Source organism: Trichoderma breve, chromosome 3 (genome assembly GCF_028502605.1).
Source record: "Trichoderma breve strain T069 chromosome 3, whole genome shotgun sequence".
Classification (NCBI taxonomy): domain Eukaryota; kingdom Fungi; phylum Ascomycota; class Sordariomycetes; order Hypocreales; family Hypocreaceae; genus Trichoderma; species Trichoderma breve.
This window is the reverse complement of record NC_079234.1, coordinates 5,408,536-5,435,937: the sequence shown is the minus strand read 5'-3', so window position 1 is coordinate 5,435,937 and position 27,402 is coordinate 5,408,536. Positions and strand designations below refer to the sequence as shown.

At 51.4% G+C, this 27,402-nt stretch overlaps 8 protein-coding genes across 8 annotated transcripts; 4 read left to right on the top strand and 4 right to left on the bottom strand.

Annotated features, from left to right (window-relative positions):
* Nucleotides 1-256: 256 nt before the first annotated feature.
* Nucleotides 257-1,303, top strand: T069G_06043 (prenyltransferase and squalene oxidase repeat domain-containing protein; the record flags this gene model as incomplete). Its single annotated transcript, XM_056173253.1, has 3 exons — nt 257-620; nt 684-1,046; nt 1,137-1,303. The coding sequence occupies 3 exons, from the start codon at nt 257-259 to the stop codon at nt 1,301-1,303; spliced, it is 894 nt and encodes a 297-aa protein (XP_056030111.1).
* Nucleotides 1,304-2,477: 1,174 nt separating this feature from the next.
* T069G_06042 (uncharacterized protein) lies at nt 2,478-5,052 on the top strand (the record flags this gene model as incomplete). The annotated part of the gene is made up of 7 exons (XM_056173252.1): nt 2,478-2,621; nt 3,059-3,394; nt 3,448-3,831; nt 3,884-4,118; nt 4,172-4,220; nt 4,280-4,458; nt 4,517-5,052. The coding sequence occupies 7 exons, from the start codon at nt 2,478-2,480 to the stop codon at nt 5,050-5,052; spliced, it is 1,863 nt and encodes a 620-aa protein (XP_056030110.1).
* An 805-nt stretch (nt 5,053-5,857) lies between these two features.
* Nucleotides 5,858-9,202, bottom strand: T069G_06041 (mutS domain V domain-containing protein; the record flags this gene model as incomplete). Its single annotated transcript, XM_056173251.1, has 2 exons — nt 5,858-8,403; nt 8,461-9,202. 2 exons carry the CDS (start codon nt 9,200-9,202, stop codon nt 5,858-5,860), a joined length of 3,288 nt encoding a protein of 1,095 aa, XP_056030109.1.
* A 1,721-nt stretch (nt 9,203-10,923) lies between these two features.
* T069G_06040 (WW domain-containing protein) lies at nt 10,924-14,718 on the top strand (the record flags this gene model as incomplete). The annotated part of the gene is made up of 3 exons (XM_056173250.1): nt 10,924-13,391; nt 13,477-14,165; nt 14,237-14,718. The coding sequence occupies 3 exons, from the start codon at nt 10,924-10,926 to the stop codon at nt 14,716-14,718; spliced, it is 3,639 nt and encodes a 1,212-aa protein (XP_056030108.1).
* A 455-nt stretch (nt 14,719-15,173) lies between these two features.
* Nucleotides 15,174-16,208, bottom strand: T069G_06039 (eukaryotic phosphomannomutase domain-containing protein; the record flags this gene model as incomplete). The annotated part of the gene is made up of 3 exons (XM_056173249.1): nt 15,174-15,426; nt 15,501-15,958; nt 16,113-16,208. The coding sequence occupies 3 exons, from the start codon at nt 16,206-16,208 to the stop codon at nt 15,174-15,176; spliced, it is 807 nt and encodes a 268-aa protein (XP_056030107.1).
* Nucleotides 16,209-17,297: 1,089 nt separating this feature from the next.
* On the bottom strand, nt 17,298-20,340 carry T069G_06038 (sodium/calcium exchanger protein domain-containing protein; the record flags this gene model as incomplete). Its single annotated transcript, XM_056173248.1, has 2 exons — nt 17,298-17,628; nt 17,696-20,340. The coding sequence occupies 2 exons, from the start codon at nt 20,338-20,340 to the stop codon at nt 17,298-17,300; spliced, it is 2,976 nt and encodes a 991-aa protein (XP_056030106.1).
* An 842-nt stretch (nt 20,341-21,182) lies between these two features.
* T069G_06037 (condensin complex subunit 2 domain-containing protein) lies at nt 21,183-24,023 on the top strand (the record flags this gene model as incomplete). Its single annotated transcript, XM_056173247.1, has 5 exons — nt 21,183-21,271; nt 21,345-21,933; nt 22,013-23,381; nt 23,445-23,662; nt 23,751-24,023. 5 exons carry the CDS (start codon nt 21,183-21,185, stop codon nt 24,021-24,023), a joined length of 2,538 nt encoding a protein of 845 aa, XP_056030105.1.
* A 915-nt stretch (nt 24,024-24,938) lies between these two features.
* On the bottom strand, nt 24,939-27,037 carry T069G_06036 (HMG (high mobility group) box domain-containing protein; the record flags this gene model as incomplete). The annotated part of the gene is made up of 8 exons (XM_056173246.1): nt 24,939-25,061; nt 25,142-25,254; nt 25,318-26,067; nt 26,155-26,391; nt 26,466-26,520; nt 26,581-26,757; nt 26,818-26,851; nt 26,904-27,037. 8 exons carry the CDS (start codon nt 27,035-27,037, stop codon nt 24,939-24,941), a joined length of 1,623 nt encoding a protein of 540 aa, XP_056030104.1.
* Nucleotides 27,038-27,402: the final 365 nt, after the last annotated feature.

Genomic DNA, 27,402 nt, shown 5'->3' with positions numbered 1-27,402 from the left:
GTGAAGACAAAGAAAAAGAAAGATGAGGAGGAAAGCGACGCATAAACAGCCAAATGAACCCCTATAGTTGTAAAGCATCCCCTTTTTGTAGGGGGTTGCAAGTCAGTTCATGCTGAAATGCTGATGTGATGCTGCATCTGGCTCGTGAGACTGATTACATAATCATTTTCAACGTCATCAGCCAGCGCCTCAACGTTGAAGCCACACTTTGATGTTGGAGCTTGGTATTTGGCAAACCACTTCCCCAACGATCACCATGGCCGAGGCGACTGGAAATTCCGAGAGCCCAAAGCTTGCCACAGATGCTCATGTAAAATATGTCCTGAGTTTGGACACCAAGACCGATGAGCTGGACTACTGGATGACTGAGCACCTACGGCTAAACGGTGCATACTGGGGCCTGTCTGCACTCCATTTCCTCAGTCACCCTGAGGCTCTACCGCGCAAGGATACCATCGACTTTGTTCTCTCCTGCCAGCACGACAATGGTGGCTTTGGAGCTGCTCCTGGACATGATACCCACTTGCTCTCCACGGTAAGTGCCGTGCAGATTCTCGCCATGGTTGACGGCTTCGATGAGCTGGAAGCACGAGGGAAGGGAAAGGCTGTTGTTGGCAAGTGTAGGTGCTGACATGTATCTCTGCCGAAACGGAACATCGCCGATATCCTAACATACATCACAGTCTTAGCGGACCTTCAAAATCCTGAGAGTGGAAGCTTCTTTGGCGATGAGTGGGGTGAAGAGGACACAAGATTTCTATACGCCGCCCTCAACGCTCTATCTCTACTAGGCCTTTTGTCTCTTGTAGACGTTGATAAAGCCGTTGCTCACGTCGTCTCCTGCACGAACTTTGATGGCGGCTATGGGGCCAAGCCAGGAGCAGAGTCTCATGCTGCCCAGGTCTTTACCTGCGTCGCTGCCCTTGCCATCGCCGGACGCCTTGATCTTGTAGAGCACGAGAAGCTCGGCCGCTGGCTGAGCGAGAGACAGCTTCCAGGAGGCGGGCTCAACGGCCGGCCTGAGAAGCAGGAAGACGTTTGCTACAGTTGGTGGGTGTTGAGCAGCCTTGCCATCATCGACCGTGTCCACTGGATCGAAAAGCAGGCACTAATCAACTTCATCTTGAACTGTCAAGATCCCGATAACGGCGGCTTTTCCGACAGACCCGGTAACCAGGTGGACGTTTGGCACACGTGCTTTGGTGCCGCAGGGCTGAGCTTACTTGGGTACCCTGGCATGGAACCTGTGGATCCGAGATATTGCATGCCCAAGAAGATTGTGGCGAGAGTCTTAGGGGAATGAAGTCGACAACGGATATTGCATTTAGCATGCATACTCGTATGATATTTGTCTCATACCTTGTCATCACCAGTGGCCCTCTCGAATCACCCTCCCGTTACGGATCGCTCGTTGATGGCAATGCACAATGATCAGTGAGATGCTGTGGTGGAAAGAGAAGAGCATCGGGGCTTTAGAGGCATCTCACATTGCCTTTACCTTGGAATATCCAGCAGGCAAGCCAACGTAAGGTAGCCTTACCTTCCAGTCATGGTAGACTTGATGTAGGACGAGACTTAGGGTTCTAAAGCTACCCTAGAGGTGATATAGGCCTTCAATGGCGAAAGGAAAAAGAACACAATCAATTTTGGATAAATATATAGCTCGAAAGATCGAATGTGCTATGACTGTTTTTGGAAGTCTGTTATAATTGTGTGTCTATTCCTTGAATGCTGCCGTAGTGCACTATCGCCTCATTGTAAATTTTTGGTTGACGGAAAGACAATGGGGCGCATATCTAGTCCAATAGAACTCTCCCACTGCAACCCCATGAAAGAAAAGCCAATGACATCCTGCTCAGCATGATTATCAGTTTTCCAAGTAGAATTAAAGCAAGTGCGGAAGAAATTCCTATTCGACTGTTGTGTCCCTTTGAGTCCGCCATTGAAAATGCCAAAGACACATCCAAGAAATAAAGACCTGGCAGCTACCTACCTGCCTTTCAGGAAGTGCCAAGAAATGGAAATATATGCATGATATTCTTATCACCTCCGAGCCATGTTGATTCAATCTGTTGTTGCTACAATGTACCTCAGTACAGGTACCTGGTACCTTGTGCTTTTCCTTTCTGATATCGCCGCTGCTATCAGTGGTTTCTGAAGAAGGAAGGCACGATGCCGTCATATCTCCTCGCCCAAGGAGGACTAGCCCCCTTGTTTCCCTCAGGCAGAAAGGAAACTCAGGTCGAAGGGCGAAGTTGCTCTTCTTCTCTGCATTTACAAGCAGTGAGAAGCAGCGTCTCGATACCCTCATTGCCACAGATTCGCGGGTCAATCGAGGTTCCTGCCGGGATATCGCCAGAATTCGTCCCGTGATGCTTCGTGACCGCGCCTCCAACAGCAACACCATGGATTCTTCCTTCTCTGCAAAGAATTTACGGCGAATTCCAGAGCTGCCTCTTCGCTTAGGCTAGTCTGTGATGTCTTGGGACGGAAGTGAGTCCGCTCTAGAGTTTCGCAAGGGCCCCGAGATGCCCCCATGGGCAGCATCTACTGGAGTGCTGCTGCCTCCACCGCTAGCCGTGATCAAGCCTTGCCCAGATATGGACGGCTACTATCCCATGGTAAGACACATGACTTCTACTTCTGCTTCTACTTCTATTTCCATCTCCAAGCCAACCTGCTCTTCTATCTAGGCTTGAACGAGCCTTTCTCTTCTCTGCCGTCCCAACCGCTTCTTCCCTCCTATACCCACTGTACCCAGTTGCTCTTTTCTGAATCACGTCACTCTTTACCCTTGCTTCTTTGTTTTTGGTGTCATCCCAAGGACCACAGCTCTCGTCTCTCTTTTCTCTCTTGTGCTTGCTGCTACTGTTGCTATCGCTGTTTTCCTGCCTCGACGTCACATCTTGCAATCAGCCTGGCCTTCCGGGTCATGAACAGGTCAGACTTCTCGAAAATCTTCTTGTGGCTGTATATATCCTATGAACTGTTTCAAAACAATGCCCCCTTTTCGTCTGCAATTATTGGTTCAAGAACCGCGACTAATGACTTGGAGCAGGACATGGCATCAGTGGTCACCGCTGGGAGCTCGTCTGGTTCCGGAAGCAAGCAAATTCCTTTGCACTGCACCGTTTGCCCTGAGACGCCACGCTTCTCTGATGTGTCACACTTGCTCACGCACATCGCCTCCAAAGGTCATCTTCATCATGAAACTCAAACAAAGCTGAAGGCTCATCAAGACGTTGCGGCCTCTGTATCTCTTCAGCGGTATGAGCAATGGTATAAAGACAATGGCATCGAGGGGCTGCTTGTCGAGAGGATGAAGGCGAAGCAGCTGAAAGAGGCTGCGAGAAGCAAACGAGCCAGAGGAGCGGCGTCGCTTGCGGCTTCAAAGGTATGTACTCGCCGCGGCTTGATCAAGTCCGTACCAGCGCGCTGACTACATAGGAGCAACCCAAGAGGAAAATCAAGCGGACTGAATCCGATACACTCGTGAAGAACGAACGTGAAGACTTTCCCCCAGACTTCCCCATGTTTCCCGGATTCTATCCATCGGATAATGAGAACGAGGTCCAAGACGATTATTTCGGAGCGGGAGATATGATGGCGCTGAAAGGTCAGGTATGGCCAGGGATGGGCAAAATGGATTTGGCAAATGAGGATATGAAACGCACTCGCAACCAAAGAAAGCCCAAGTCAGTCATTGAGAAAATGAGAAGAACATCAGAAGGCATTGAGCCAACACAAGTCGTCATGACGGCCGAGTTTGAAGTGGAAAGAATCAAGGATGTTTATGACAGCTCTTCGCCAGTGCCGGATCAAGAAGACGCGGTTCGTTCTCAACGCCCACATTATTCAAGTGCAAAGAACTGACATTATCCAGACTCCTGTCAAAAACACTGCGAAACCTCGCCGAAAGCGCGGAGAACCACTTGCTGAAATCTCTGCCAACATTCCCCGAGGCGGAAATCGCCGTCTCACACGCGACAATGCTGGCCAAGGAAAGAGTTCCAAACCGCTTCTAGCATTCAGCCGAACTCCAAGCTCTGATATCACGCCTACTCTTGGGCAGTTCAAGCGTTCTCATGATATTTTTCGGGACGATGACAAGATTCCCAGTAGGCATTCCTGTTTCCGTTTCCCTCATAATCACAATGCTGACTCGGTATAGGTGTCTATGATGGTCGTACCTTGTCCAATGCATCCCACAGAGAACCAAGGTAATATCTGTGTGGTCAATTGCCTGCATAACCGAGACGTCGAACTGATTTCTCTATAGCTTCGATCTCCGCAGCCGAATGGGACTCCACCAGTTGAACCCGATCGCGCACTCGAATATCGTGTCTCCAACACCTGGATCCAGAGATATCCCTGACCGAGGGTTTTCGACACGAGATCTCCATAGAGGTAGGGGCCAAGAGCAAGCCTATCTCAACATGAACGGACATGTGGGACTAGGTTTGTAGCACCCATATTTCGAATCGCTCTTTGCAATGCTAATCAAGACGTATGCCAGGCTCACTCAACCATTCGGATCTATCTTTTGCCTTGAATGGATCGTCAATCTATAATAATACGCCGCGGTTTCCTTTCGCTGCTAGCAACCATTTCAACACTCTAACTCATGACCACTTTCGCCTTTCTTCAGGCCACACTACCCAGCATAAATTTGACGATTATGCAAGCACCAGTGCTAACGAAGGAAGCACGGTAGCAAACCACTACCTTGATATACCAAATACCAATCCTTTGTTTTCACAAGATCGCGTCTTCCTTGGTTCATGTGGCCAATCGGGTCCAGCGTCAAGCCTGTCTCCGTTGAGATTTACGTCGATTAATCATAATCAAGAAGCCTCCCATTCAATGCGCCAAAACCAGCCTCCCGCCAACATCAAACTCGAACCACCCCAGCTTTGCGACGTCCTAGATGATGCGAGTATTGATGATGAAAAAGAGTCACGATTTCCTGGACAAGGTATTTGGGAGTCGCAAGGATCTGACAACGGCATCGACATCCACGAGGATCTCCGACACGATGAATTGGAGCTCTGATATTTCTTCTACTTGTTTCAACGGATGGATCGTTGACATAATATCCATTTCACTTATCCTCAGCATGCGCCAATATCGGATCCTTTGTGAGAACGGTGCCAGCGCATGTTTATTTTCTTCATTATTTTCGGGTGAATAATCCTCTAGAGGCGCTTTACGGGGGGTTTCATGGTAGATCCAAACGGGGTGAGTTCAGAATAACTAACCGGCTGTTTCCAGTCGCTAAAATATTACCAGACAGAGCAAACTATATATCTGCTATTGCATGAGTTACGAAAGGCAATGATCAAGACGGTGGTTCAGCAACTTAATCGACACCGAGAGCCGAGGCCTAATAAGCTGCAGAGTCTTCTTCATGCAAAATGCCCGGTTCAGTCGATTGTCATGGGATACAACAATGCAATTACAATAGAAGCATAATAGAGGCGACTTCTTACTCTCGGCGCATTGTATTTTGAGGATGGTGGGTATATGGCGAGGTATTTTGCGATTTTCTTTATGGGACGACTCTACAATCATTCTACCGCTTGGGTTTATACTGGACGAGCCGTTTACAATAGTGATAGTCAAGTTGAACAAAATAGCCCAGTTGGCAAGCTTATTTTGTCTGTCTGGAGGCTGAACACAGGCAAAGTTATGGGAGAAACAATCTTGGCGTTCGTATGGTTCCATATTGATATTCAGATATGAAAAATACAGCAGCTTTTCGCTTCTCATAAACCCAGGTACCCCAGTAAATGCTACGGCAGACGTTGCCAAAAAGAAAACATGTGAAAATCCCTAGTACTCGTCGACATTCTAGTAATTATAGCTGCTCAATAGAGGAAATCAAGTGGTCTAACTGGTCTGGACCCGATTCTATGACATGGGCAAGGGTCCGGTATGCTCCTTGCAGCCGTCGCCGCTTCATTTCATTTTCCAGTTGCTTCGACTTGTCCGCAGCAACGTCGATGACTTTCTTGGGAATGCGAGCCAAGCGGGCGACATTTAGTCCGTACGATCGATGAGCTATGCCCTCTCCTACCTCATATAAAAAGGTTATCTCCTCTTCACCGTCCTCTCCGGTCTGCGCGTTGAACTTCATGTGGACGTTTGTGACGCCGGGCAGGCCATCAGCAACACGTGCGAGATTCTGGTAGTGAGTGATGAAGAGGGTCAGGCACCTGGTCTCGGTGACGACGTGTTGCAGGACGGACTGGGCAATGGCGGCGCCGTCGTGGGTGCTGGTGCCGCGGCCGAGCTCGTCGAGGATGACGAGGCTGCGGGGGGTGGCGGAGCGCAGGATGCGGGCCGTCTCGGAGACCTCGACCATGAATGTGGATTCGCCGGCGAAGAGGTTGTCTCTTGCCCCCGCGCGGGTGTGGATGGCGTCGCAGAGGGTGAGGGTGAGGGAGTCGGCGGGGACGAAGGAGCCGATTTGGGAGAGGAGGACGATGAGGGCGACGGCGCGGACAAAGGACGATTTGCCGCCCATGTTGGGGCCGGTGATGAGGTGTGCTAGGGCGGAGGGGTGGGAAAGCGTGGTGGTGAAGGGGATGTAGCTCCCTTCGAGCGTCTGCTCGGCGATGGGGTGGCGGCCTTGGGAGATGGAGATGGATGGTTCGGCGTTGGATGGCAAGAATGTCGGTCTGCTGTAGCCGGGCTGAGCAGCGACCTTTGCGAGGGAGAGGAGGCAGTCGAGCGTGGCGAGGGCGGAGATGGCATCTCGGAGAGGCTGATACTCTGAAGCGATGGTGGCAAGGAAGTCTTTGAAGGCCTTGTCGCAGGCGGCGGCGAGGGCCTCTCGATGCTGGTCGCGCTCGGAAATGAGGCGGATGACTTCAGGGGTGTGGAACCGCGAGAGAGCCTTGGTGCCGGATATCTTGCTCCACGAGGCGGGAACATTCTTAATGTCTTTGTTGGGGACGGCGATGAGGTATTCGATGCCTGCGACGGTGACGTATTCGACACTCTTCTGCTTGATTTTCCCAGCTGCGACGGCGCGGTGTTGGTCGAGTTCGTGCTCGACGTGGGCGATTCCAAGCTGGTGGTCCTGGATATCTTCGGTATGGAACTCTTCCCGGAAGAATTCATACTTGTCGTCCTTCTTGGCAGCGTAGAGATTGATGCGCTCGAGATACGAGACGACAGAATCTAAGATCTGGGGCAAGGTAGTGATGGCATTGACAATCAGTGGTGAGTCGAAGCCGACATCAGAGGCTGACTTGACGGAAGAGTAGTGGCTAGCAATCTTTTGTAGGGTCTGAAGCACGGATAGGAGCTCTGGCCTGGAGCATTTGCCGTAATAGATACGGATGAGACTGCGCTCAAGATCGGCCTTGGTCGTTGTGAGGAGCCTCTCTAGGTCATCGACAGGCGACGTAGATTGCTTGTTGAGAAGTTCTTGCACAGCGGCAAGGCGTTCGTCCAGACGCTCTCTATCAAGCAATGGGCGGCCAACCCATTTTCGCAGGAGACGCTGGCCAAATCGGGTGAGAGTCTTGTCGACAGCCCAGAAGAGGCTCCCCTTTTGGGAGTGATCGGTGGCGTTGCGGTAGACTTCGAGGCTCTCCAGCGTTGTGCCGTTGATGAGCATGTGGGATCGAGTGCTGAAGCTCTGAAAGTACTTTGTAAGGCCAAAGATGTGCTCCAGGCCGTATTCCTGCAAGTGGGTAATCATGGCGGACAGACAGATGGTGATGGCCTCGGGGAGCTTTAGGACTTTGTCGAGTAAAGCGCTCGCAGTCTCATTGTCTGAGGCTTCCTTCACTTGGTCGGCATAGAATTGCGTCACATGAGAATAAGCCTCGGCAGCCATGGTTTTGCCCTTGGGTACACGCTCAACACGAGAGCGATCACCAAACACGTTGGTACTGCTGCCTGATAGATGCTGTATCAGCTTATCAGTTCCCTTGGTGAGGTCGCCTACTATGAGGAACTCGCAAGGTGATATGTGCAACAGCCGTGTCTCGATCTCACTCCGCATGAAGCCATCTTCAAAGGTGTCGTAGATGATGTCACCGGTGGCGGGTTGGACAGCTAGAACCCCGACATTGACGTTTTCATCAGTGCCAGAACCTTTGGTAGCTGTTTCTGTGATACAAAGCAGGTAGCCGCCAGATGGGGTGGAAGTGTCCTGGCTATCAAGCTCTCCATTCTCATCGATGTATGTACCCTTCGTATAGAGATTGGTGAGTTTGCGGACGAAGGGAGCGTTTCTGTTGTCACCAGCTTTCTTCAGCGCCGCGGTTTCGATTTGGCGGACGACTCCAACTTTGTGCCCAGCAGCAACGAGGCGCTTCGCGTGAACGGGCAATCTGTGAACCGGAATGCTAGCCGATGCAAATCGATCCAGATGAGCTTCTGAGGGATCTGGTGCCAGTTAGTGAGGAGTATTTCATGGAATGGCCAAGAATGGGAGGCACATACGCTCGTCATATCGCATTTTACCAGGTATACATACGATACCCAGCTCTTTGGCAGCCACGCGGGCATCGTCACCGAAGAATCGAAACTTGTATCCGACCTCGACAATGAGGATTGTGTCCATGTGCTTCCGCTTGATGTCCAAGAATTGAACTTCCATCGGGGTTAGCTTTCCCGTTTTTGACCCCTTCTTCTTTGCTTTTGTGGCAATTGGAGCTTCTTCCTCTTCGGGGTCTGCATCGGCATCCTCGTCATCACCGCCGCCAGTGTCCTGTGCCTTCAGGGATCTCCAAGCCAGGGCATCGGGATGACCCAGTTTCTTGACGAATTTCCTGTGCAACTCTTCATTCTGCCTCTTAACTCGAGCATCATCGCTCTCATCACCAGCGGCTTCTTGTGTATTCGATTCGTCGTAGCGATAGCGCTGCGCTCGTGACGAAGTCGGGCTTTGGTTGCTGGCCGTTGTAGGAACGGTAGAGTCATTGTGGAAAAAGGAGCTTTGCGCATCATTGTCTTCATCTCCTCTTGTTCTCTTTGCTGCCTTCTCAGCCACACCATTGGACTTGTCGTTGTCCTTTTCGAGCGGCCGTTTCCTTGACGGCAAATCCGACTCCTTCACGGGGGTGGGCGAAGACGGCACCGCGGGCCGAGAAGACGGTGCAGCGCCATTGACGACGGCTTTAGGCGTGAAGAATGCAGTCAAAGACTTTTGCTTCTTCTCTGGTGCCTTTGAAACGGGTGCCATGTCGTGATTGATGGCGGTAACCAAGAACCGCCGTCTTTTGCCATGTAATGCTCCGTACTTTTTGTAAGAGACGACAAGCTACAATTTGGCTGGCAAGAGCGAACCTCTCAACGCGTCCAGCTTTGGAGTGCGCGTTGGGAAGCCCCATACTTTGCCTGTTTAGGAAATATCGACGTCAGGGGACTTCTTATCTTATCAAGCAGCACCTCCAAATAAGTACATGTATGTCTATACATGTTCTGCCAACGGAAAGCTATGATAATACTGAAGCTCTAACTCATACAAGCTCTACTCCATATGCTTTCGTCCAGGCGAACTCTTTAGGGTGCCCATAGAACGGGTCTAGGCAGTAGGACATGTCGCAGCTAGCAGCAAATCTAGGGTTGCACAGCACAGCTATCATGACATTGCGTTGGCTCGGCACATGCTCCGGCTCCTAACACGGCATCTAACATATCAGTCCCTGATGATTGATACCCAATACAGTATATAGTATACCGGTCATTGCAAGCGGAAGCGAGATGCCGACGATGACGACGCTTGGTGTTGCCGCCAGCTTTTATATCTCCTGCATGATCGATCCACTGAACCCTGGTTCATAGCCTTGCATCCTCGGCCCAATGAGGGATAGAAGCACAGCGGCCAAAGCAGAACAAAAGAACAGCACAGCCCGGCCCCTCTTCATGTCCACGCGCTTTGATTTGGCCGTCGCAGCTGATGAGGCCTGCCGGTATGCGAGTCTTGGCCTCGCAATGCCAGCGCTTCCAATCTCATGCCATAGGCCATTCAGGTGGTTTTTCCAAGGTCGGCGCTTACAGGGCTGCCGAGATGGAGATACGCAGCCAATCAGGCGGCTCTGCAAGGGGCCTCCACGTTGCAGACAGGCCGCCACTAAGCTCTAGCTCCAGAGAAGACTCCAGCCATGGCTCCAAAGAAGGCGTTCGTCTCTGTTGACATTTCCTGTGTTGCCGCCGGCCCCTGTTTTGGTTTGGTTTGGCCTGGTCGGGGTGGTGCAGCGCCAAAGTTCTTGTGTCGTTCTCGTTCTCCCAGTAGTTTAGTAGTACGGCTCGGTACCGCTCATTAGCAGTAATTCGGCTGCGTCGACAGGTATTGCGCGGGTACCTGGCTTTGATCTGGCCCATGTGAACCAGTCCAGTGGCATTTAACTTGGGCAGCAAACCAAATCTCACAATAAGCTCTGTAAGCCACTCATCCTGTAGCCGCTTCCTTCTCGCCTTGTTCCTTTTCTTCTCCGTCGTGATTTTTTCTTCCATCGTTGCAAATCAACCCTTTTTCTCACTCCTTCGCCGACCATATTTTCGGCATCTCACTTACAGCCCAGCCCAGCGTCGTTGCAGCGGGCCGTGCGGCCAGTTCTGCGACCCATCCCGTCATTTTGGAGAAGCTAGAGGGGTTAGTACCAGGTACGTATAACGTCAACCCCGCCACCATCTTCTGTGCCGCCACAACTAAGGAGATACCGAGGAGTCAAAAGTAGCAGTACGGAGCGCCCAAACAAGCATCTCGGGCATCTTGTCCTCGCCGTTTTTGCTTCTCTCTTGAGTTCTACAGCGGTCGCCTTACTTTCAAGCATTTGACGCCTTTACATCAAGAACGAGTACGTACGACCTGCTTGTATACCTACCTGGTTTTCCACGGGCTCTCACTGACAGCTTTGGTGGCTGTTGATAGAAAGAATCTCCCTCTCTCAAGTCAAGAAGATGGAGCGCAGCCGTGGCGTCCCGGACAATGAGCTCTTCATGAGCAAGCCGGCGCCAGAAGACTGCGACAGTCCAACGGTAGAGCCGTTGCGCATCTTCAAGCCTCAGAGCCCCGACCCTTATTCTCGCGTCTCCTCGACCTCCTCCAGCAGACCAACCTTCCCGCTGCCTCCTGGTGCGTCGAGCTCTGCTGCGCCTTTGCCGTTCCCAGATGACGACGATATCCGAAAGCCAACTGCCCCAAAGCCCTATGGCTCTGCATACAACGACACGAGCCCTCGGTTGGATACAAACGTCGCCGCCGAGAAGAAGCCAGGACTTGCCGAGAGGCGAGGTGCAGCACCGAAGCCCATACACTCTCCGTCGAGCCCTGATGCCGACTATGGCCTCTTTGCGAGACCGCTGCAAGATAAGCCTGCGGCTTCGACAACAAACTATCCGACTTATCAGAAGACCTATTACCCGCCTCCCGGAGCAGCTGCATCCGGACCCTCGGGTAGCTCATCAGCGCAGCCGCAGCAATATTCACAGCCCAAGCCGTATCAACAACCTCAGTCGTATGAACAGCCTCAACCACAGGCGCCTCAGCAGCCCCCGAAGGTTCCCCAGGTTGAGAACCTGAGCGCCAGCGATTCAGGCGTCAATCGATTCGCCTCCACGGCTTCAAACTCAACTACCAGAGCCAGCCGGGGCTCGCCCCCGCCTCCAGAGACTCCCATCGTAGAGCCTGGAAACATGCCCGGAGGGGGAATCGAGGCTCGGTATGCCGCTTCAGGCATTTCTGGCACAGCAACCCTCACCAGCCTTCAAGCCTCGCAGGTACAGAGTGCTGCGGCCGCGCAGAGACTGGCGCAGTACAACAATCAACAGCCACAACCTCAGCGCCCCTGGACGCCTACAGAGTCTCCCGATCAAGCTCCGTCGGGTCCGCCGACTGTATACCAAGGCATGAACCCAGTCTCATCTCCTCAGCCGCAACAGCCAATCACCAGCCCTATTCCTCAACAGCAGCCAGCGCAGAATCAGGCCAACGCTCCAGCTCAAGTAAGCGTTTTGGAGCAGGACTTCCAGCGCATGTCCACCAGCTCTCCTCCACCGGCTTACTCGAGTGTCAATCCTAGCGGACGTAGCTCATATCCGAATGAGAAGCAACGACCACAACAAGCCAACCAAGCGCCTGCATCTGTTCCCGCAGCTACTCCAACCCCAGCTCAAGCCTCTGCGTCTACCAGCTCGGCACCACAGCCTGCCAAAGAGTCTGTGGTAGCCGCGGCTACGGCTGCAGCCACCGCAGCCGCAGCCGCAGGTCTTAGTTCTACGGCTCCTCATAATCAAGGCCATCCTGCATTTGCAAACGATCCTAAACCGGAGCCAGCAATTCAGCATACTCAGGTCGTCACTATGCCCCCAAATCTCGCAGCGGCTGGTCCTGTTTCTCCGCCTCCTCTGCCTGAAGGATGGATTGCCCATCTTGACCAGAATTCGGGTCAATACTATTACATTCACCTGGCCTCGCAGGCAACTCAGTGGGAGTTTCCAAAGGGTCCAAATCCTATTGTACACGATCAAGCTCCCCTCTCGCCCACCGCCTCGACGTACGGAAATCCTTTGGCTTCCCCCATGTTTGGCAAAACGCCCATGGCTTCTCCCATGTTTCCTCCTCACACACCTGGATATGCTGAAAGCATCATGAGCGTTGCGGCCTCACAGGCCCCGACTGTCGGCTTCACAGGACCACCGCCGAGCGCCGGTGTGGATATGTACAGGATCCAACCGACCAACGGGGTCTACTTTGGCCCTTATCTGAAATACGTCAACATGAATATCGAGACGGGCAAATGGTTTGGTAGCATCCTCATCGTCACAGATGCGCCCCAGCCGCCTACCATTCACCTGCACCTGAGCATGGATCTTTCTCCAAACCCCAAGCAGCTAATCCCCCACCCTATCTTCGTCCACCAGCGCTGGACATTTTACAAATACGAGATTGACATTGACATGGGAGAGGCCACTGACCGATGGACTTATGCGGTCACGTCGCACCTTGGATGTACTCGCTACGAATTCGTCGTCGCAGGAAGGCATGAGACTGGATGGCGATTCATAGCCCACTCGGGCAACGATTTTGCTGTTGGCACTTCTCAAAACGAGCGCTCCAAGCTGGGTGGCGTCGGTTTCATGTGGAAGGACGTTCTCCAGAAGAATGTAGAATGCGGCGGTTTCCACGTGCAACTCGGTTTGGGTGACCAGATCTATGGTGACCGGCTGTGGAGGGAGGTGCCTCTGATGAAGCAGTGGCTAGCCATGAGTGGAAGAGACAACAAGAGAAACACGCAATGGACAGCCCGCCACGAGGAGGATGTGAGCCATGCTTACTTCCACTACTATACAAGCCACTTTGACCAGCCTTATCTGAGGGAGGCTTTTGCTCAGATCCCTCACGTCTTGCAGATAGATGACCACGACATGTAAGTGTAGAAAAGGGGAAAGGGGAGAATCATCCCTATCTTTCACATATCCATGATTTAATGACCTTTCTCTAACTTTTTATAGCTTTGATGGATTTGGCTCATATCCTGACTATATGCAATCATCTGCCATCTTCAAGAACACCGGGCGGGTCGCAGCGGACATGTACCTGCTATTCCAGCATCATACAACGGTGGAGATGATGCGTAACGTCAGCACTGACCACGATATCTTCACCATTACAGGTACTGGGTGGCATTTCGTCAAGTATCTTGGTCCGGCAGTGGCTGTTGTCGGGACAGACTGTCGGTCGGAACGAACCCAGGCTCGTGTCATGGCTGGACCTACTTACCAGGGTATTTTCCCCAAGGTTGCGACTCTACCTCCCAGCGTACAGCATGTTATCTGGATGGTGTCTGTTCCGCTGGTTTATCCTAGGCTGGATACCGTGGAGAGCTTGGCCAATACCGTTGCTGCTGGAAAGAAGGCCGTCAACACGACGTATAATATTCTTGGTAAAGTCACAAGCTCCGTAGCGGGTGTTGTGGGTGGTAAGGAGATGGTGGCACAGGGTTTCAGCCAGGTCAAGAAGGCTGTTGGTAAATCCGGACTCATGGGCAACGTCCTCAACCAATTTGGTGAGCTGGATATCCAGGAAGTCCTCAAGGACATGTGGACGCACGACTCCAAGGATCTAGAGAGGACATATTTCATCCGAACCCTCCAAGGTATCGCCCAGCAAAAAGGTGTCCGCATGACATTCTTATCTGGAGGTAGGTTCTAAATTGCCCCTATCCATTTACACGTTACAGGTCCCAATATATGCTAACTCATGTCTTTGCAGATGTCAACTGTGCAGGAGCTGGTCTCGTTCACGACCCGACTCACCCTGGGGACCACAAGACGATGTACCAGATTATCACTTCACCGATCGTGTCTGCGCCTCAGAGCACCTACGTGTTGAAGCTGCTCCATAACCAGAAGACGCTCTATGTACCGCTTAATGGCCAAAAGTCCACGCATGAAGTCTCTGATACCAAAGAAGACATGATGGAAATTTTCCATACCGATGCCAGTGGAGCGACGAGAGAGCTGAAGAAGCTCATGGGTCGCCGCAACTACGTGGCCGTTGTTGCATATGACCACGATGCCGTCATGGCCCAGAGTCAGGGGCCATTTAGCCCAAACCCTAGCATCCATAGCCAGCAACCGGGCTTGTCTAGGCTGAGCCTTGCGGTTGACTTTGTGGTACAAGGTGATGGAGCCTTTACGGCCACTACCAAGTACGGCCCTGTGATTATCCCCCACTTGGAGTATGGAAGATGAGGGGGCTAGAAGAATGTGGCTATGAGAGAGAAGTAAAGACGATGAGGTTTTTGGGTGGTGACGCATTCTACGTCAAGAGGTGGATAAAATGTTGGGAGATATTTCGACTGCCAGCTTTCCTCCTGATTTTTTTTGTATATAAGAGATTAACGAATTCTGCTTTTCTTCTTGTATTTGTTGTAGTTTCTGTTACCTTTAGAGAGCGAAGCAAGAGGAATAATGACATGAGCGTTTGTATAAATGTTTGAATATGGGTTATCTTGGTATTCTTGGTATTATCTAGATTTGATTCGACGGGGCCATCATTCGTGGACCTGTCCTTTTTGCGAAAGCATTTGGCTCTACTATCTCTCCCACATCTCTTTCAAGCGCGCAACACGCCCATGGCGGGACCTCCATTTATAAAAACATATATAGATGTCGAACATGGGCGGACCTCCATTTATAAACCGAATTTAGATGTCAAACAGCTCCTTCAGGATGCGCATGGTGTCCTCGGGACCCTTGACAGAGTGGCCGATGGTCCTGGAGTCGCTGTAGATCTCGAAGTCGTTGCCGCCCTCGAAGGTCTTGTCGCCGAAGAAGTGGATGTTCTTGTAGGTGATTCCGTTGGGCTTCTTGGCCTCGTTCTCGAGGTGCTGCAGGCAGTAGGTCTTGTCCCAGCCGGTGGGGAAGACGTCGAAGGAGATCTGGCCACCAATAGAGAAGCTAATTGGACTTGTTAGTTGATGATTCTAGACTGACGAAAGCGCAATTGGGGAAAAAAGAAAAGCAAGACGTACGTAAGACCCAAGTGTCCAAATCGCTCCTTGAGGGCAGCAACAAACTTCTCTCGAACCTTGGCCTCCTTGTCAAAGGCCTCGAAGTCGTTCCTCTCCTGGGTGCTGGCGTTCCTGCCGACGGGGCTGACGTTGATCATGCCGTTGCGGAACTCGACAAAGGTTCCCCTCTTGACGGGGATGTCGAGGTCGGCGATGTAGTGCAGGCAGAAGTTTGCGAGCTCCTTGTACTGGGCCTCGCCGATCCAGCGGATGAAGCTGTTGGAGGGGAGGGGCTGGCCGAGCTTGTAGGCCGTGAGGCCGTTCTCGGCGAAGCAGTAGTCGAAGAGGGTGGTGACGGGGACGCCGGCGGGCTTTCCTAGCTGCTCTTCCTGCTTGATGAGGTCGGAGCCGCCAACGAAGCCGATGGAGCACTTCTTGCGGAGGGCTTGGAGGAGGGCGAGGACCTCGGGGGAGGCATCCTGTGAGGTTCCATGTTAGCGAAGGTGATGGTGCGCATTGGGGCGGCGGATTTGCGAATTGGAGGAGGAAATTGGTGGCAGATTGGGAATTGGAAGTCAAAGAAGATGGTTCAGGCGATATCGGTGCTTCTCAAGTGGTGCAATGCCGACTTACAAGACGAGCGGGAGTCAATGTGCCGTCGACGTCAAAGAGGCAGATGGTGTCCTTGAGAGGACGCTCCTCAAGAGGGGTATAGGTGGGCGCAGACATGGCGGGCAATTAAGAAGAAGATATGAAAAATAAATGTAAAAGATATGAAAAAGAGACAAGCAGTGAGGCTTTGAAGAGACACGGGAATCTATGCGAATTCGGATGGAAGCTTTGTAGAACGACGAGATGTTCAATTGCGGGATGGGATGCTCAACAACGAGGGGCAGGGCGGTGAAAATAAATATTGACGAGAGCCCATCCAGTGACGAAACTCCAATTGGCTTGAGCTTCGAGTTTAGCGCACTAGTCCCCTGTACCAGCTCAACTAGCGTCTGTATTTACAGGTGATCCTTCGTGCTACAGGCCAAATGGGGGGTGGAGGGGCAGTGCAAAGTGCCTGGAGAAATGAGAGACCCTTGAGCCACTAATTTCAGTTCATACGAGCCACGTTTATTAGAGCCACGTTTCTTCAAACTTGAAGCTTTTGGGATACTGGGCGATTGTTTATTGGCAAGACATGGATCAGCTTTGAACAGAATTTAGTTGTCGTCACAGCCCAGGGAGTAGATGAAGGATGTGATGAGTATACATAGCCTCTGGTCTTGTTTTAATTAGATGAAGAGTAGATTTGGGGACACGCGTACAATGGCAATGTGACTGATTGATGGTGTAAATGAATACGAAGAGGCATGTAAAATCTTCAAGGCCAAAGGCATATCTCGAAAAGTACGTTTGCGGGGTGGATACGAGGGCGCAATGTGGAGGTTGAGATTCAGCTGGCATTCGGTGAATCTTGTGAGTTTAACAGAGCTTGAATGCTGCTTGGAGTACTTCGAAGTTGGTATGGTGATGTTCTCAATTTGGGTGTCCATCGATTTCGTATATTCACAGGCCTGAACCTACAACGCTGCTATCCCGCATGCCATCTACCTACTGAACAAAAACAAAACAGTAAACATAAAATGAATGTTGTACAAGAAAGAAATGCTTCAACAAGCTCATGCTCATGCTCATGCTCATGCTCATGCTCATGCTCATGCTCGTAATGATGCACCAAATCCATATCCTCAACCCGTAACGTCATACCCCCATCAAAAATCATATCCCATACAGGCCCAGCAAAAAAGTGAGCACATATTATACAATCCCCTAAGAAATATCCCCAATTGCGCCTGTAAGCTCGACTATTACGTTGGCCACCGTGCTGGCCACCCAGATCGCAATCAATGCCCAGCCAATTCTGCGGCTCAAAATCCACTTGTTCAGAGGCACAGCGATGAGCAGGCCGACCAGAATCACGAGAAGTGTAATGGACGAGATCATCAACGTGCCCCCTATCTGGATACGATACGGTTTGTATGCGTAATCGTCCCCTGGGTGCTTATGCTGGTGGCGATTTGCGTCTTGAACCATCATTAGGACACCGCCCACGCCTATTCCAAGTAGAATATTGAGCATTGGCCCACCAAAGCAAGCAGACCTGTAACGGAGAATCACACAGTCAGCAATCATTCACAAAGAAGAATAGGGGGTCTAATTGTACTCACAATGCCATGACGGGGTATCCAAGTCGGGCCACTGTAATATCAGCCACCAAATCGCCCACACTGTTGCCAGCTGCGAAAATGGTGAGTCCAAGTAAAGCCTCGGAAATACCGAGGACCACGCCAAAAGTCTTCAAAACACCGACAACTTCGCCCGCCACCGTTGAAATCCAAGCTATGCTAATGATGAATCCCAAGAAGCAAAACAAAAAGTGGTACTCGGGTCGCTTCTGCTCCGAGGTAAGTAGAAGCAAGGCCCCCAGCAGTATGAGCGATCCCAAAAGCGTCCATAAAATCATGCGCACCAACATGGCCCCTGGCTTCTCCCAGTCTTCGGAAATGTTTGCCCAGAGAATAACAACGGCAAACAGCGGCCCCATGAAGAGCTGGAGGCAGACGAGCCACCGGTTCCATCCCAACTTTTCCTCGCTACCTTGGCTGATGGACCGAACTTCGGACAAAGGTTTGGGCGCGCCAGGCCCTCGAGTATGGGGAGATATAACCAACGTGTCTTCGTTTGGCAGCGCCAGGAGAGGTGTCTGAACGCTTCCAGTCATAGTATCGCTATTCCTACGATGTAGCGAATATCTCCGAAACCGATCCCACTCATTTTCAGGTTCGATTTCTCCTGGCTGGATCGAAATGGGTGGAGCCACATGACTTGAACGATAGGTATGGGCATCGTCCAGAGAATCGACTTCTCCTGTCGTCGTCTCTGACTCAACAACCGGTAGCGTTATTACCAATAGAAAAATGCTCGGTACAGATATGATGCTGATAGCCTTGTCCCACAGTGCTTTTTCTCTCCACCCTTGCAACGTTGGAAATAGTGTGGCAAGGAGAACATGTGGCGCTGGAAGAACCGAGTATGGCCACCATATTACCGGTCGTGATTCAGTCTCGGCACTGCCAAACGTAGCAAATGGGCTTTCGCGGACCGTGGCCGAGGGTGGTGGAAGCATGCTAAACCCAGGCTGCTCGACTTGCGTATTAGGCGAGATCGGCATAGGGGAATCTGTGTATTGAGGGAAAGGCATCACGGGCGACGTTGGACTGCTCAAGCTACCACGTCGGCTGGGTATCTGCAGTTGAAGCCGGGGCGCAAGCGGTGACTGCCGGTGATGACCACCAGCCCCTGGTAAATCGACTGGAGGAGGTGCCAGTTTTCCACCAATTTGATACGACGGTGCAGGGCTTGCCGTCCTTTGGCTGGCAGCTCCATCTGAGGGGGATAGCAAACTGGAATCTGACCTCTCTCGTACGACCCCCAACAGGTCTTGAGGTACAGATGCCGAGGCTGGAGCGGTTCCGTGCGACCTAGCCCTCTCTCTCCCATTGGCGACGGCAGCATCACGGGCTGAGACATCGGCTTGGTCGGACGGTAGCAGGTCAGAGATGGCGCTCGTGCTACCCCTCCGCCCTCTATAAACGTGGTTTTCAGAATAGCTCCTAGCTGGGATTGGAGAGAGCTGAAGGTTGCTCTCCCGCTGTAAGTGTGCCAAGGCAGATCTAAACTCCAGTGCTCCAATCAAACTCGGTCGAATGGGTGTAAGTGTGTTCCTCCGCCCGCCTTGGGGGCGCAAGACTCGCATGCTTCGCGTTACCTCTGCCACAACCATTCTTTCATGGTCCTCGTCCGTTTCTTCGCTGTCAACGCTCCCTGGCGTCCCAACACTCTGGCCGTCAACCTCTATAATGGGGCCGCGCTCCAAAGCGGAGAGGATACTCTCTGCAACAGTGCTTGGCGCATGTCGGCTTGCTTCTTGGCTCGTATCGTCGGGATCGTCTCGGTAAGGCTCGCCAGCCAGCTCATCTCCGCTATGGCCAGTCAGCCCATAGAAGTGACTACGGGCCTCTCCTTCTCTGCGCAGCCTCCTCTTTCGCCTCGTGATATACCAATGGCATCCGACAACTGTCACGACATAGAGTATGTAATATCCAATCATGGCGCAGCACTCCCAGAAACGCAGCTCTCCATCGGCCAAGAAGCCCATGGTAAAGGCAACTGCAACAATAAAGAAGCAGATGTCCCTGGCATATGTCCGACGATCCACTCTGAACTCTCTAACCAGGGCCATGGACCCGGCCACCACGCCCGTGATGAAGCTGGCAGCGCCGATGAGTTCGCCGACGGCCATGCTCGCGCTGTTGGAGCTCATGGCTGCAAAGGTGCTGAAAACATCGGGAGAGCCATTTCCAAAGGCGAGGAACGTGACACCTGCAAGGCTCTCGCTGAGGCCCAGGATAGTCGCAATGGTGCTAAGATTGACGCTGAAGAAGTCGCTCGCCGCGATACCGATAGTAGTAAACAAAAGCCCCAGCCATGTTACCAGAAGGACAAAGGCAAAGGGCTGCGCTTTGCCCAGCCTGCAGTAATAGAGTTCGAGATAGGGAAGAAGCCCAGCGTCTTCGTCGACGCAATATGCTTTTACAAAAGCGCACTGATCTTTGGCCGTGTGCACTTGACGACACTCGGGCTCTTCGTCGGATCGTCTGAACAGCTCCAGGCTGCCGTCGCTATCGCCATGATGACGCTGATTGTATGTGTGTGCCAAGAAAGAGTACGCGGCCAGCAGAGACAACAGCAGAACCGTGGTGTAAAAGGGCCGGAAGCTCAAACGGCCCCGTCTGGCGTTTGTTGTCCGCATGCTGGTCGCATCGACATATCGCAAGATTGCGTCGGACGAGTTGCGGGAAGCGATCTTGGGGTTTGGCCGTGGCAATGCGATGGTTATGAGCGTCTCATCAGTTGTGGGTTGCAGGTTGCGGGTGCTGTGACATGATCTTCAATGACGTCCGACGCTAGCCCATGTTTCTTTGTGACGCCTCTGTGGCGGTGCAATTTCCAGGGCCTTTTTCTGTGCTCCGACAGTGCTAAAGGCCCTGCTAAACAATGTGGGAACTTGCAGGACAGTTAAGGTTTCTGGGGCCGGCTCGGTACCTTGGTACCAGCACCAATGTGGCTGCAATTCATTGGCGGCACGGAGTACATGTGCCAGCTCAGACCAAGCACTTGGACTTTGTGCCTTTGAGCATCGTGTTTCACCTAGATTGGCGCATTTACAAGAGTCGGTCAAGAACAAAGCCAGACCAGCCAGAGAAAGCCACAGGGACATCATGTGCGAAATTTTTATGGTGATACAATGGCTGTGCAGGGGCAACTTTGCCCATTGAGTTCTGACCGTTTGCCCAGGAACAAGAGCAAAAGAGGTACCAGACATCTGCAGATGAGTACCTGTACCTGCTTACCGTTGTCGCGTAACGACAAACTTCAGCCAAGTGTGGCGCGTGGCGCAGGTGGCTTTTAATTTGCAGCAATTGGTTGGCCAGCCACGGTGGGGTTTCGCAGACACCCGGTAGTTCGTGTTGCTTCACGAAAGTCAACAGTAAACAAAAAATACTTGGGCCGAGACGACACGCGGCAGAGGCTTTGCCTCAGATACCTTCGAACAAACTCAACGCAAACCCGGCGAGGACCCCGATTCCGAAAATGCCTCGGATTGCTCAGATGCCACGCGCTGGTGGCGCAAAGTCGTCATCGACCAACATCTCGGGGTCGCCATTCAAATCTCCCATCAAGTAAGCAGCATCTCGTGAACCCCAAACCCCAAACCCCGCGTCGCTGGGCATTTATACCAATGATGAATGATAGAATCCCCCTCAACGATGATGCGCAAGAAAAGGGCCAGCGGATGAACAACCGAAAAGCACTTCAGGAAAAGCAGATAAAGGAGATCAAGAGGGCGGCCACCCCGCGCAACAGCCTAGGGATTGGGGGATTTGACAATGGTTCACAAGATCCCAACACGCCCCGGGGGACAAGAGGGGGGCTGGATGACGATGATCCCATCATGGTTGGAGGCGTGTCCGTGACGCCGATGAAGCGTGTTCCCATCCTGGCCAACTTCGAAGAGTGGATGAAGATGGCCACTGACAACAAGATCAATGCCACCAACTCATGGAACTTTGCCCTCATCGACTACTTTCACGACATGTCCTTGCTAAAAGAGGGCGACGGCGTCAATTTCCAGAAAGCGAGTTGTACGCTTGATGGATGTGTCAAGATTTACACCAATCGAATCGACAGCGTCGCGACCGAGACCGGCAAGCTACTGAGTGGTCTGGCAGATAGCAATAACAAAAAGAAGGATCGCGATGCTGAAGACGGCGCCGGCGAAGGCGAAGAGAGCGAAGAAGAGGTTGATGAGGATGGAAATGTCAAGAAGAAGACGAAGAAGAAGGTAAGAAGCAGAAGCAGAAGCAATGGAAGAGTTAAGAATATCCCCCTTCGTAGGCTGACCGGCTTGTTCTATCTTACAGGTACAGAGATCATCCGAAGCAACACTAGCGCCGTCATTCGCCTCCCTGCAGCTCAAGAAATTTGAGCTCGAATTCGCTGTCGATCCCCTTTTCAAGAAGGCCTCTGCCGATTTCGACGAGGGAGGCGCCAAAGGTCTACTGCTTAACCACCTGATGATTGACTCGCAGGGACGAATTGTCTTTGACAGTAGCGATGACACTGGTGATGCAGATGAAAAGGACAAAGAGGATAAAGGGGACGAGGACGAAGACGAAGTCGAGGCCGAAGTCGAGGTTGAAGAGAGGGAAAGGGAAAGAGATGGGGATGGGGATATAGATATGGAACACGACGAACACAGCCAGCCGGAGAAGGACCAGCGCAAGAGCCAGACCCAAGAGGACGCGGATGACGCCGACATAGAGATTGACGTTTCGGCCCTCGGCCAGCGGTTCTTCCCCGACCTCGGCCTTCTGGATGAGCTTGATATTTGCCCGTCTCTGAAGAGTTTTGAGCTGGGAGACCCTTCCGGCTCTATGGACATTCCCTTCCTCAAAGCTCCGGAAGATTGGAGGCAAGACCAGGAAAACAAGAGCTCCGACAACCATGCCAATAAATCCGGCATATTCATCGATGAAGATTCGCCAGCCGGCTTTGACGACGACGACCTGGGTCTTGGCAACTTCGACACGCTTGGAGATGTTGCTTTCGGTGAGGGCGGTGAAGCCTGGGCCAAGGAGGCTGCTCTCGAACCTCAAATGCGTGTATACGACGCTGGTATGAATAGCGAAGAGGGCGGAGAGGGAGAAGGCTTTGATGAAAACGGCGAGTATATCGTGTCCATGGCCAAGCCGGAGAATGCAGACAAAATGCATCAAGATATATTGAGCTTCTTCGATCAAGCACTGCAAAAGAACTGGACTAGTGCCGAACATTGGAGGATTCGCAAGATCAAAGATGTCAACAAGCCAGCAGGAGAGACAAAGAAGCGCAAGGAAAAGGAGCCATTCGAAATCGATTTCCTTTCGTCTCTCAGCCCCGCCCAGTCAGACGTCATCTACACACAAGCATCCAGCAACTCGGCTGTCTGCCTACCCAAGAAGGACTGGAAATCAAAATCTCGAAACCTACTTCCAGATGACAAGCACTTCAGCTCAAAGGTCTTACTAAATCTCTTCCTCAAACCCAAGGCTCGCCTAGCTTCAAAACGGAGAGGATTCGGCTCACGCAAAAGTGGCCATGGCTATGGCTCTCAAGACGACGATCACCAGCCAGCAGGAGAGCTTGATGAGGCTTTTTGGGCACAGCAAAAGGCGCCAGAGGATGCTGCTCTACCAGAAGGCGATTATGATGCCAACTTCTTCCAAGACGATGATGGCCTGCCATTTCCTGGTGGCGATGACGGAGATGATGATGACCTTGAGTTTTCAGATGCCCGAGAACATCTTTCACCAGGGGCTGAAGGGGATGCGGGTCTAACGGAAGGGGCCGGAGTGACGGCTATGCTCAATGGAGAGACTATGAACACTATGGGCGCCTTTGGCACGCAACTTATCACTCAAACACGCCGTCTACGTCCTGAATATGTCCAGTATGCCAGAGTCGCGAAGAAGGTAGACGTGCGACGACTCAAGGAGGAACTCTGGAAGGGCATGGGCCTGGAAGAACTGGAGGTACGTACAATTTCATTGATAATCACCACTTTGAAGCCCTCTTTTTATCCATTTATTTATTTGCGGTACTAACAACCATGGCCTATAGAAGTCTGTTGAGCCACCAGAACCATCAAACGGACCTAGGCAATCACCACCAAATCCGGAGGATAACACCACTCTCAAGTTTACTGAGGTGATGAACTCACTACAATCGGTATATCCAAAGCCTGCCATGGCCGACATCTCCACATCGTTCTGTTTCATTTGCCTGCTTCACTTGGCAAACGAAAAGGGGCTTGTGATTGAAAATACGGAGGGACTGAGTGAGCTGGACATTCGAAAGGACTGGACGGCGGATCTCACCGAAGGCGCCGTGTAAATTTCGCTGTAATGCATAACAAGGACAAACTTAGACATGGACGGGGCGGCCAATTTGAACTATAAGACGTTTGGGGAGATTGCATGATGACCATAGTTTGTGGCTTTTAATGATTTACATGATGATTTCCCACATCTTTTGTTATTCTCAGTATTCTTATTATCAGTAAAGGCGCATGTTAGAGTTGTCTGCTAAAGCTTTAGGTTATACAAAATTAAAATGCTCGCGAGTAGCTCCTGCCTCGCAACTCTAAACCTCCGCAATGGCAACTGCCTGCCAGTATAAAGAGGCGGGCACATGACTTCCATCTTCATCCCGGCTTAAAAATGTAAACAATCTTTTCCTCTTTGCACATTCATCTCAACTTACGACACCACGATTCTTTGACCCTCATTCCAATTATCAATTTAATATTCAACGCCAGATAATATCCTGAATTCCCTACCATTGGCTCTCTTTCCGCACAAATAATAAACCAGAGCGCAGCATATACTCTTCGCAGAACCCATTTCCGTTCTCCCAACAAGTCTTTAATGCCAAAAGCTCAAAGGAAATGAGAAAAAGAGAAGAAAAGAACAAAATCCGTCACTGTCCCCGAGAGCTTTTCCCTAAAAGCTTGGGTCCTATGGTAAACGACCAGAATCGACCTTTCCATCAACGCCAGCTTCCCGTCATCTCCCAAGTTTCCCAACCACGTTCATGTACAGTTCTCGGCCAAAAATATGAGGAGCCACTTCATACAATCGAGAGGCAAAACGTCAGAAACGAAAAAATAAAAATAAAAAGAAACCATATCTCCAACACAACGAATAGAATGAGAATAAAACGGTCATGGGTATATGAACAGAATTTCGAAGATGCGCAAGACGTCTGTGAACCAGGCAGGAAACAGAACCAGGCAGGAAATGAACAGAATCAAACGACTTTCCACAGGTTGCCTACTAGTGGCAGCTCCGTGTGATCACCATGATCAGCTACCCAGTACATGGTGACTCGACTAGATCGTTGCCAGGGGGAGAGAGGGTTTTGGTCAAAAACCTGCCGATTCAAGTACGACCGTGATGGCCGAATATTTCACCGGCTTTTAATAAAGCGTTCACCCCATCAAGCCCACCTACCTCAATGGTGTTGGAGCTAGAAAGCGGCACATCTGCTGAGGTCATCAGCACATCGCCATCGCTTGTCTCCTCGACTTTCATGTTTTGAAAGGCAGAGGAGGCTGTCTGAAATCCTTTTAACAACTCAAATTAGTTGCGGGTCTACAAAGACTTGTCAGTTCGAAAGGACTCGGTACCGTATCCCTTAGGACCCTGGAATTGTCCAAAGGCTGGCCTCCCTCGCTCAACTGGACTAGCGACGTAGCTAGTCGTATACGAGGGGCTCTCATCTCTGTGGTGGGGAGTTTGATCATGGTCTGACAATAGTGCATGGATTGACAGATGACCATCGCTCAATTTACGACTAACTCTGCTTGACGTTGTCGGTACGCTGCTGCCACTGGAGGACGTCTCATGATAGAGTGGCGGTACTGGAGCGAGTGGCAACGAGTGTGTTCCGTGGGTTACAGGCATTCTGGGGTTAGCTGTTGCAAAGCCATGCATAAACCCGGCATTCTCAGTCACCGGGCCGCTTGTTTTCCTTTGTCCGGGGGCCAACATATCCGAAAGTGATGGCAAGTATGGTGGCTGTGATACATCGGCTTGGTGTGTTATTCCTCTTAATGACGAGGAGCCTCGTCGCAAGTGGCGCGACTTGTTTTTCGCGGACATATCCACGTCAAAGTGTGTCGCCGCTGGGGATGGCATCGAGGCTACCGAGGAATGTTGTGAGTCCGAAGCAGACAAGATCGAGTTCCCACTGTTATGCCGAAGATTCGGAGGCTCTCGAGATTCACTTTCACGCATTCTCTCACTGCTACTACCACTAGCAGTCGAGGTTGAGCCACCCATCGCTATGCTGCTGCCCACGGTGCTACTTCCTGCACTACTACTCCCGTGCAAAAGTTCATTCTTCTCGAGTCTTGCTCGTTTCGCGTCATCATGGCCTAATTTGGAATAAGTCAGCTCCGATTGGCCAAGATTGAAAGAAAAATCAAAGAGTACACTGCTCGTTTTCATCAGCATGTACGTACCTTGATTGGGTTTGGCCTGCTTCTCATTGAACTCTTCTAGATATTCCATATACTTGCGGTACTCTGGCGTCTCCTTGTAGATTGCCATCTCACGATAGTACCGCTCTTTGCTGGCTCTCGCTTGAGCTTCATATATCTCCCTCTCTGCTAATGGGAGGCTCTGCCAATTCTCTCCGACCAGCTTTGCGATTTCCGTGAACGAAAGACTGCGGTCTCCTTTCAAATTCTCCCTCAACTCTGCGATAATCGATTAGCAATTGCGTCCTAGTTTGCCTAACAGAAAGCAGCGGGTGGCATTATCGAAAACTCACTATTAGAGAAAAGCACATATGCGGACATAGGTCGTTCAGGTGCATTCTCATCGGGCTAATCACCGAGGTTAGCATATTCATTCTCTCCAAAAGAGGCTTCTTCACACAATTTTACCTTGGGGTGTCGCCGATATTTGCGCTTCGGAACTATGATAAGCTCTCCACCGTGGCTAGGAGGCTCTCTCTTTTTATGAGCTCCGTCATGTTTTGATTCTTCCGGGGTGGATTTTATTGATGAGAGTGAAATACTAGGATCGATTCCCCTTGCATTGGCAATTCGCCGCTGAAGCCTCTGGGAGCGCATACGATTAGCAATCTCTTATTGCTTTCGGATAATGGTTGCTATACATACTCTGCGATGGCCCAGCTTGACGCCCAAAGCATCACTAAGACTACGGTTAGCCCTGCGAAGACACACAATCAACCTGGTTTACCCACAGATCAGATTCTTGTATATCGAGAATCGTTTCCCAAGTATCAAAGCCTTGCTCCACAAACGTGTCGAGATACTGGGCGATACCAAGCTCCCTGAAGATGGCCTCCAGCTCTTGGCTCATGCGGCCGGGCTGCATTCTCGGACTGAGAGCTATGCTTTTTCTTGAGAAAGTTATGATCCCGATGTTCTAACATTTAATTCTAGTTGCGGAGACTCAAATTTCGATTTCCGCGATCGATAAGACGTGGGGGTAGCTGGCGAATGGTAATAGAAATCGAGGGGTACGGCGGCAAACCGATAGCTTAGGATCCAGTACGGGTACGAGCTTGTTCGCGTAACAAATGTGCCTTTCGACAGAAGGTCGCGCTCGTCCTTGAGGGTTATTGTCGCAGTGAGCGTGGTTGACTAGCTGGGTTTCCAGGAAATGAGCTTGGCGTGGTGGCGTGTTAATGAATCGACAAACAGTGGCAAACAACTCTCCGTCAGGATTTACCATGGATT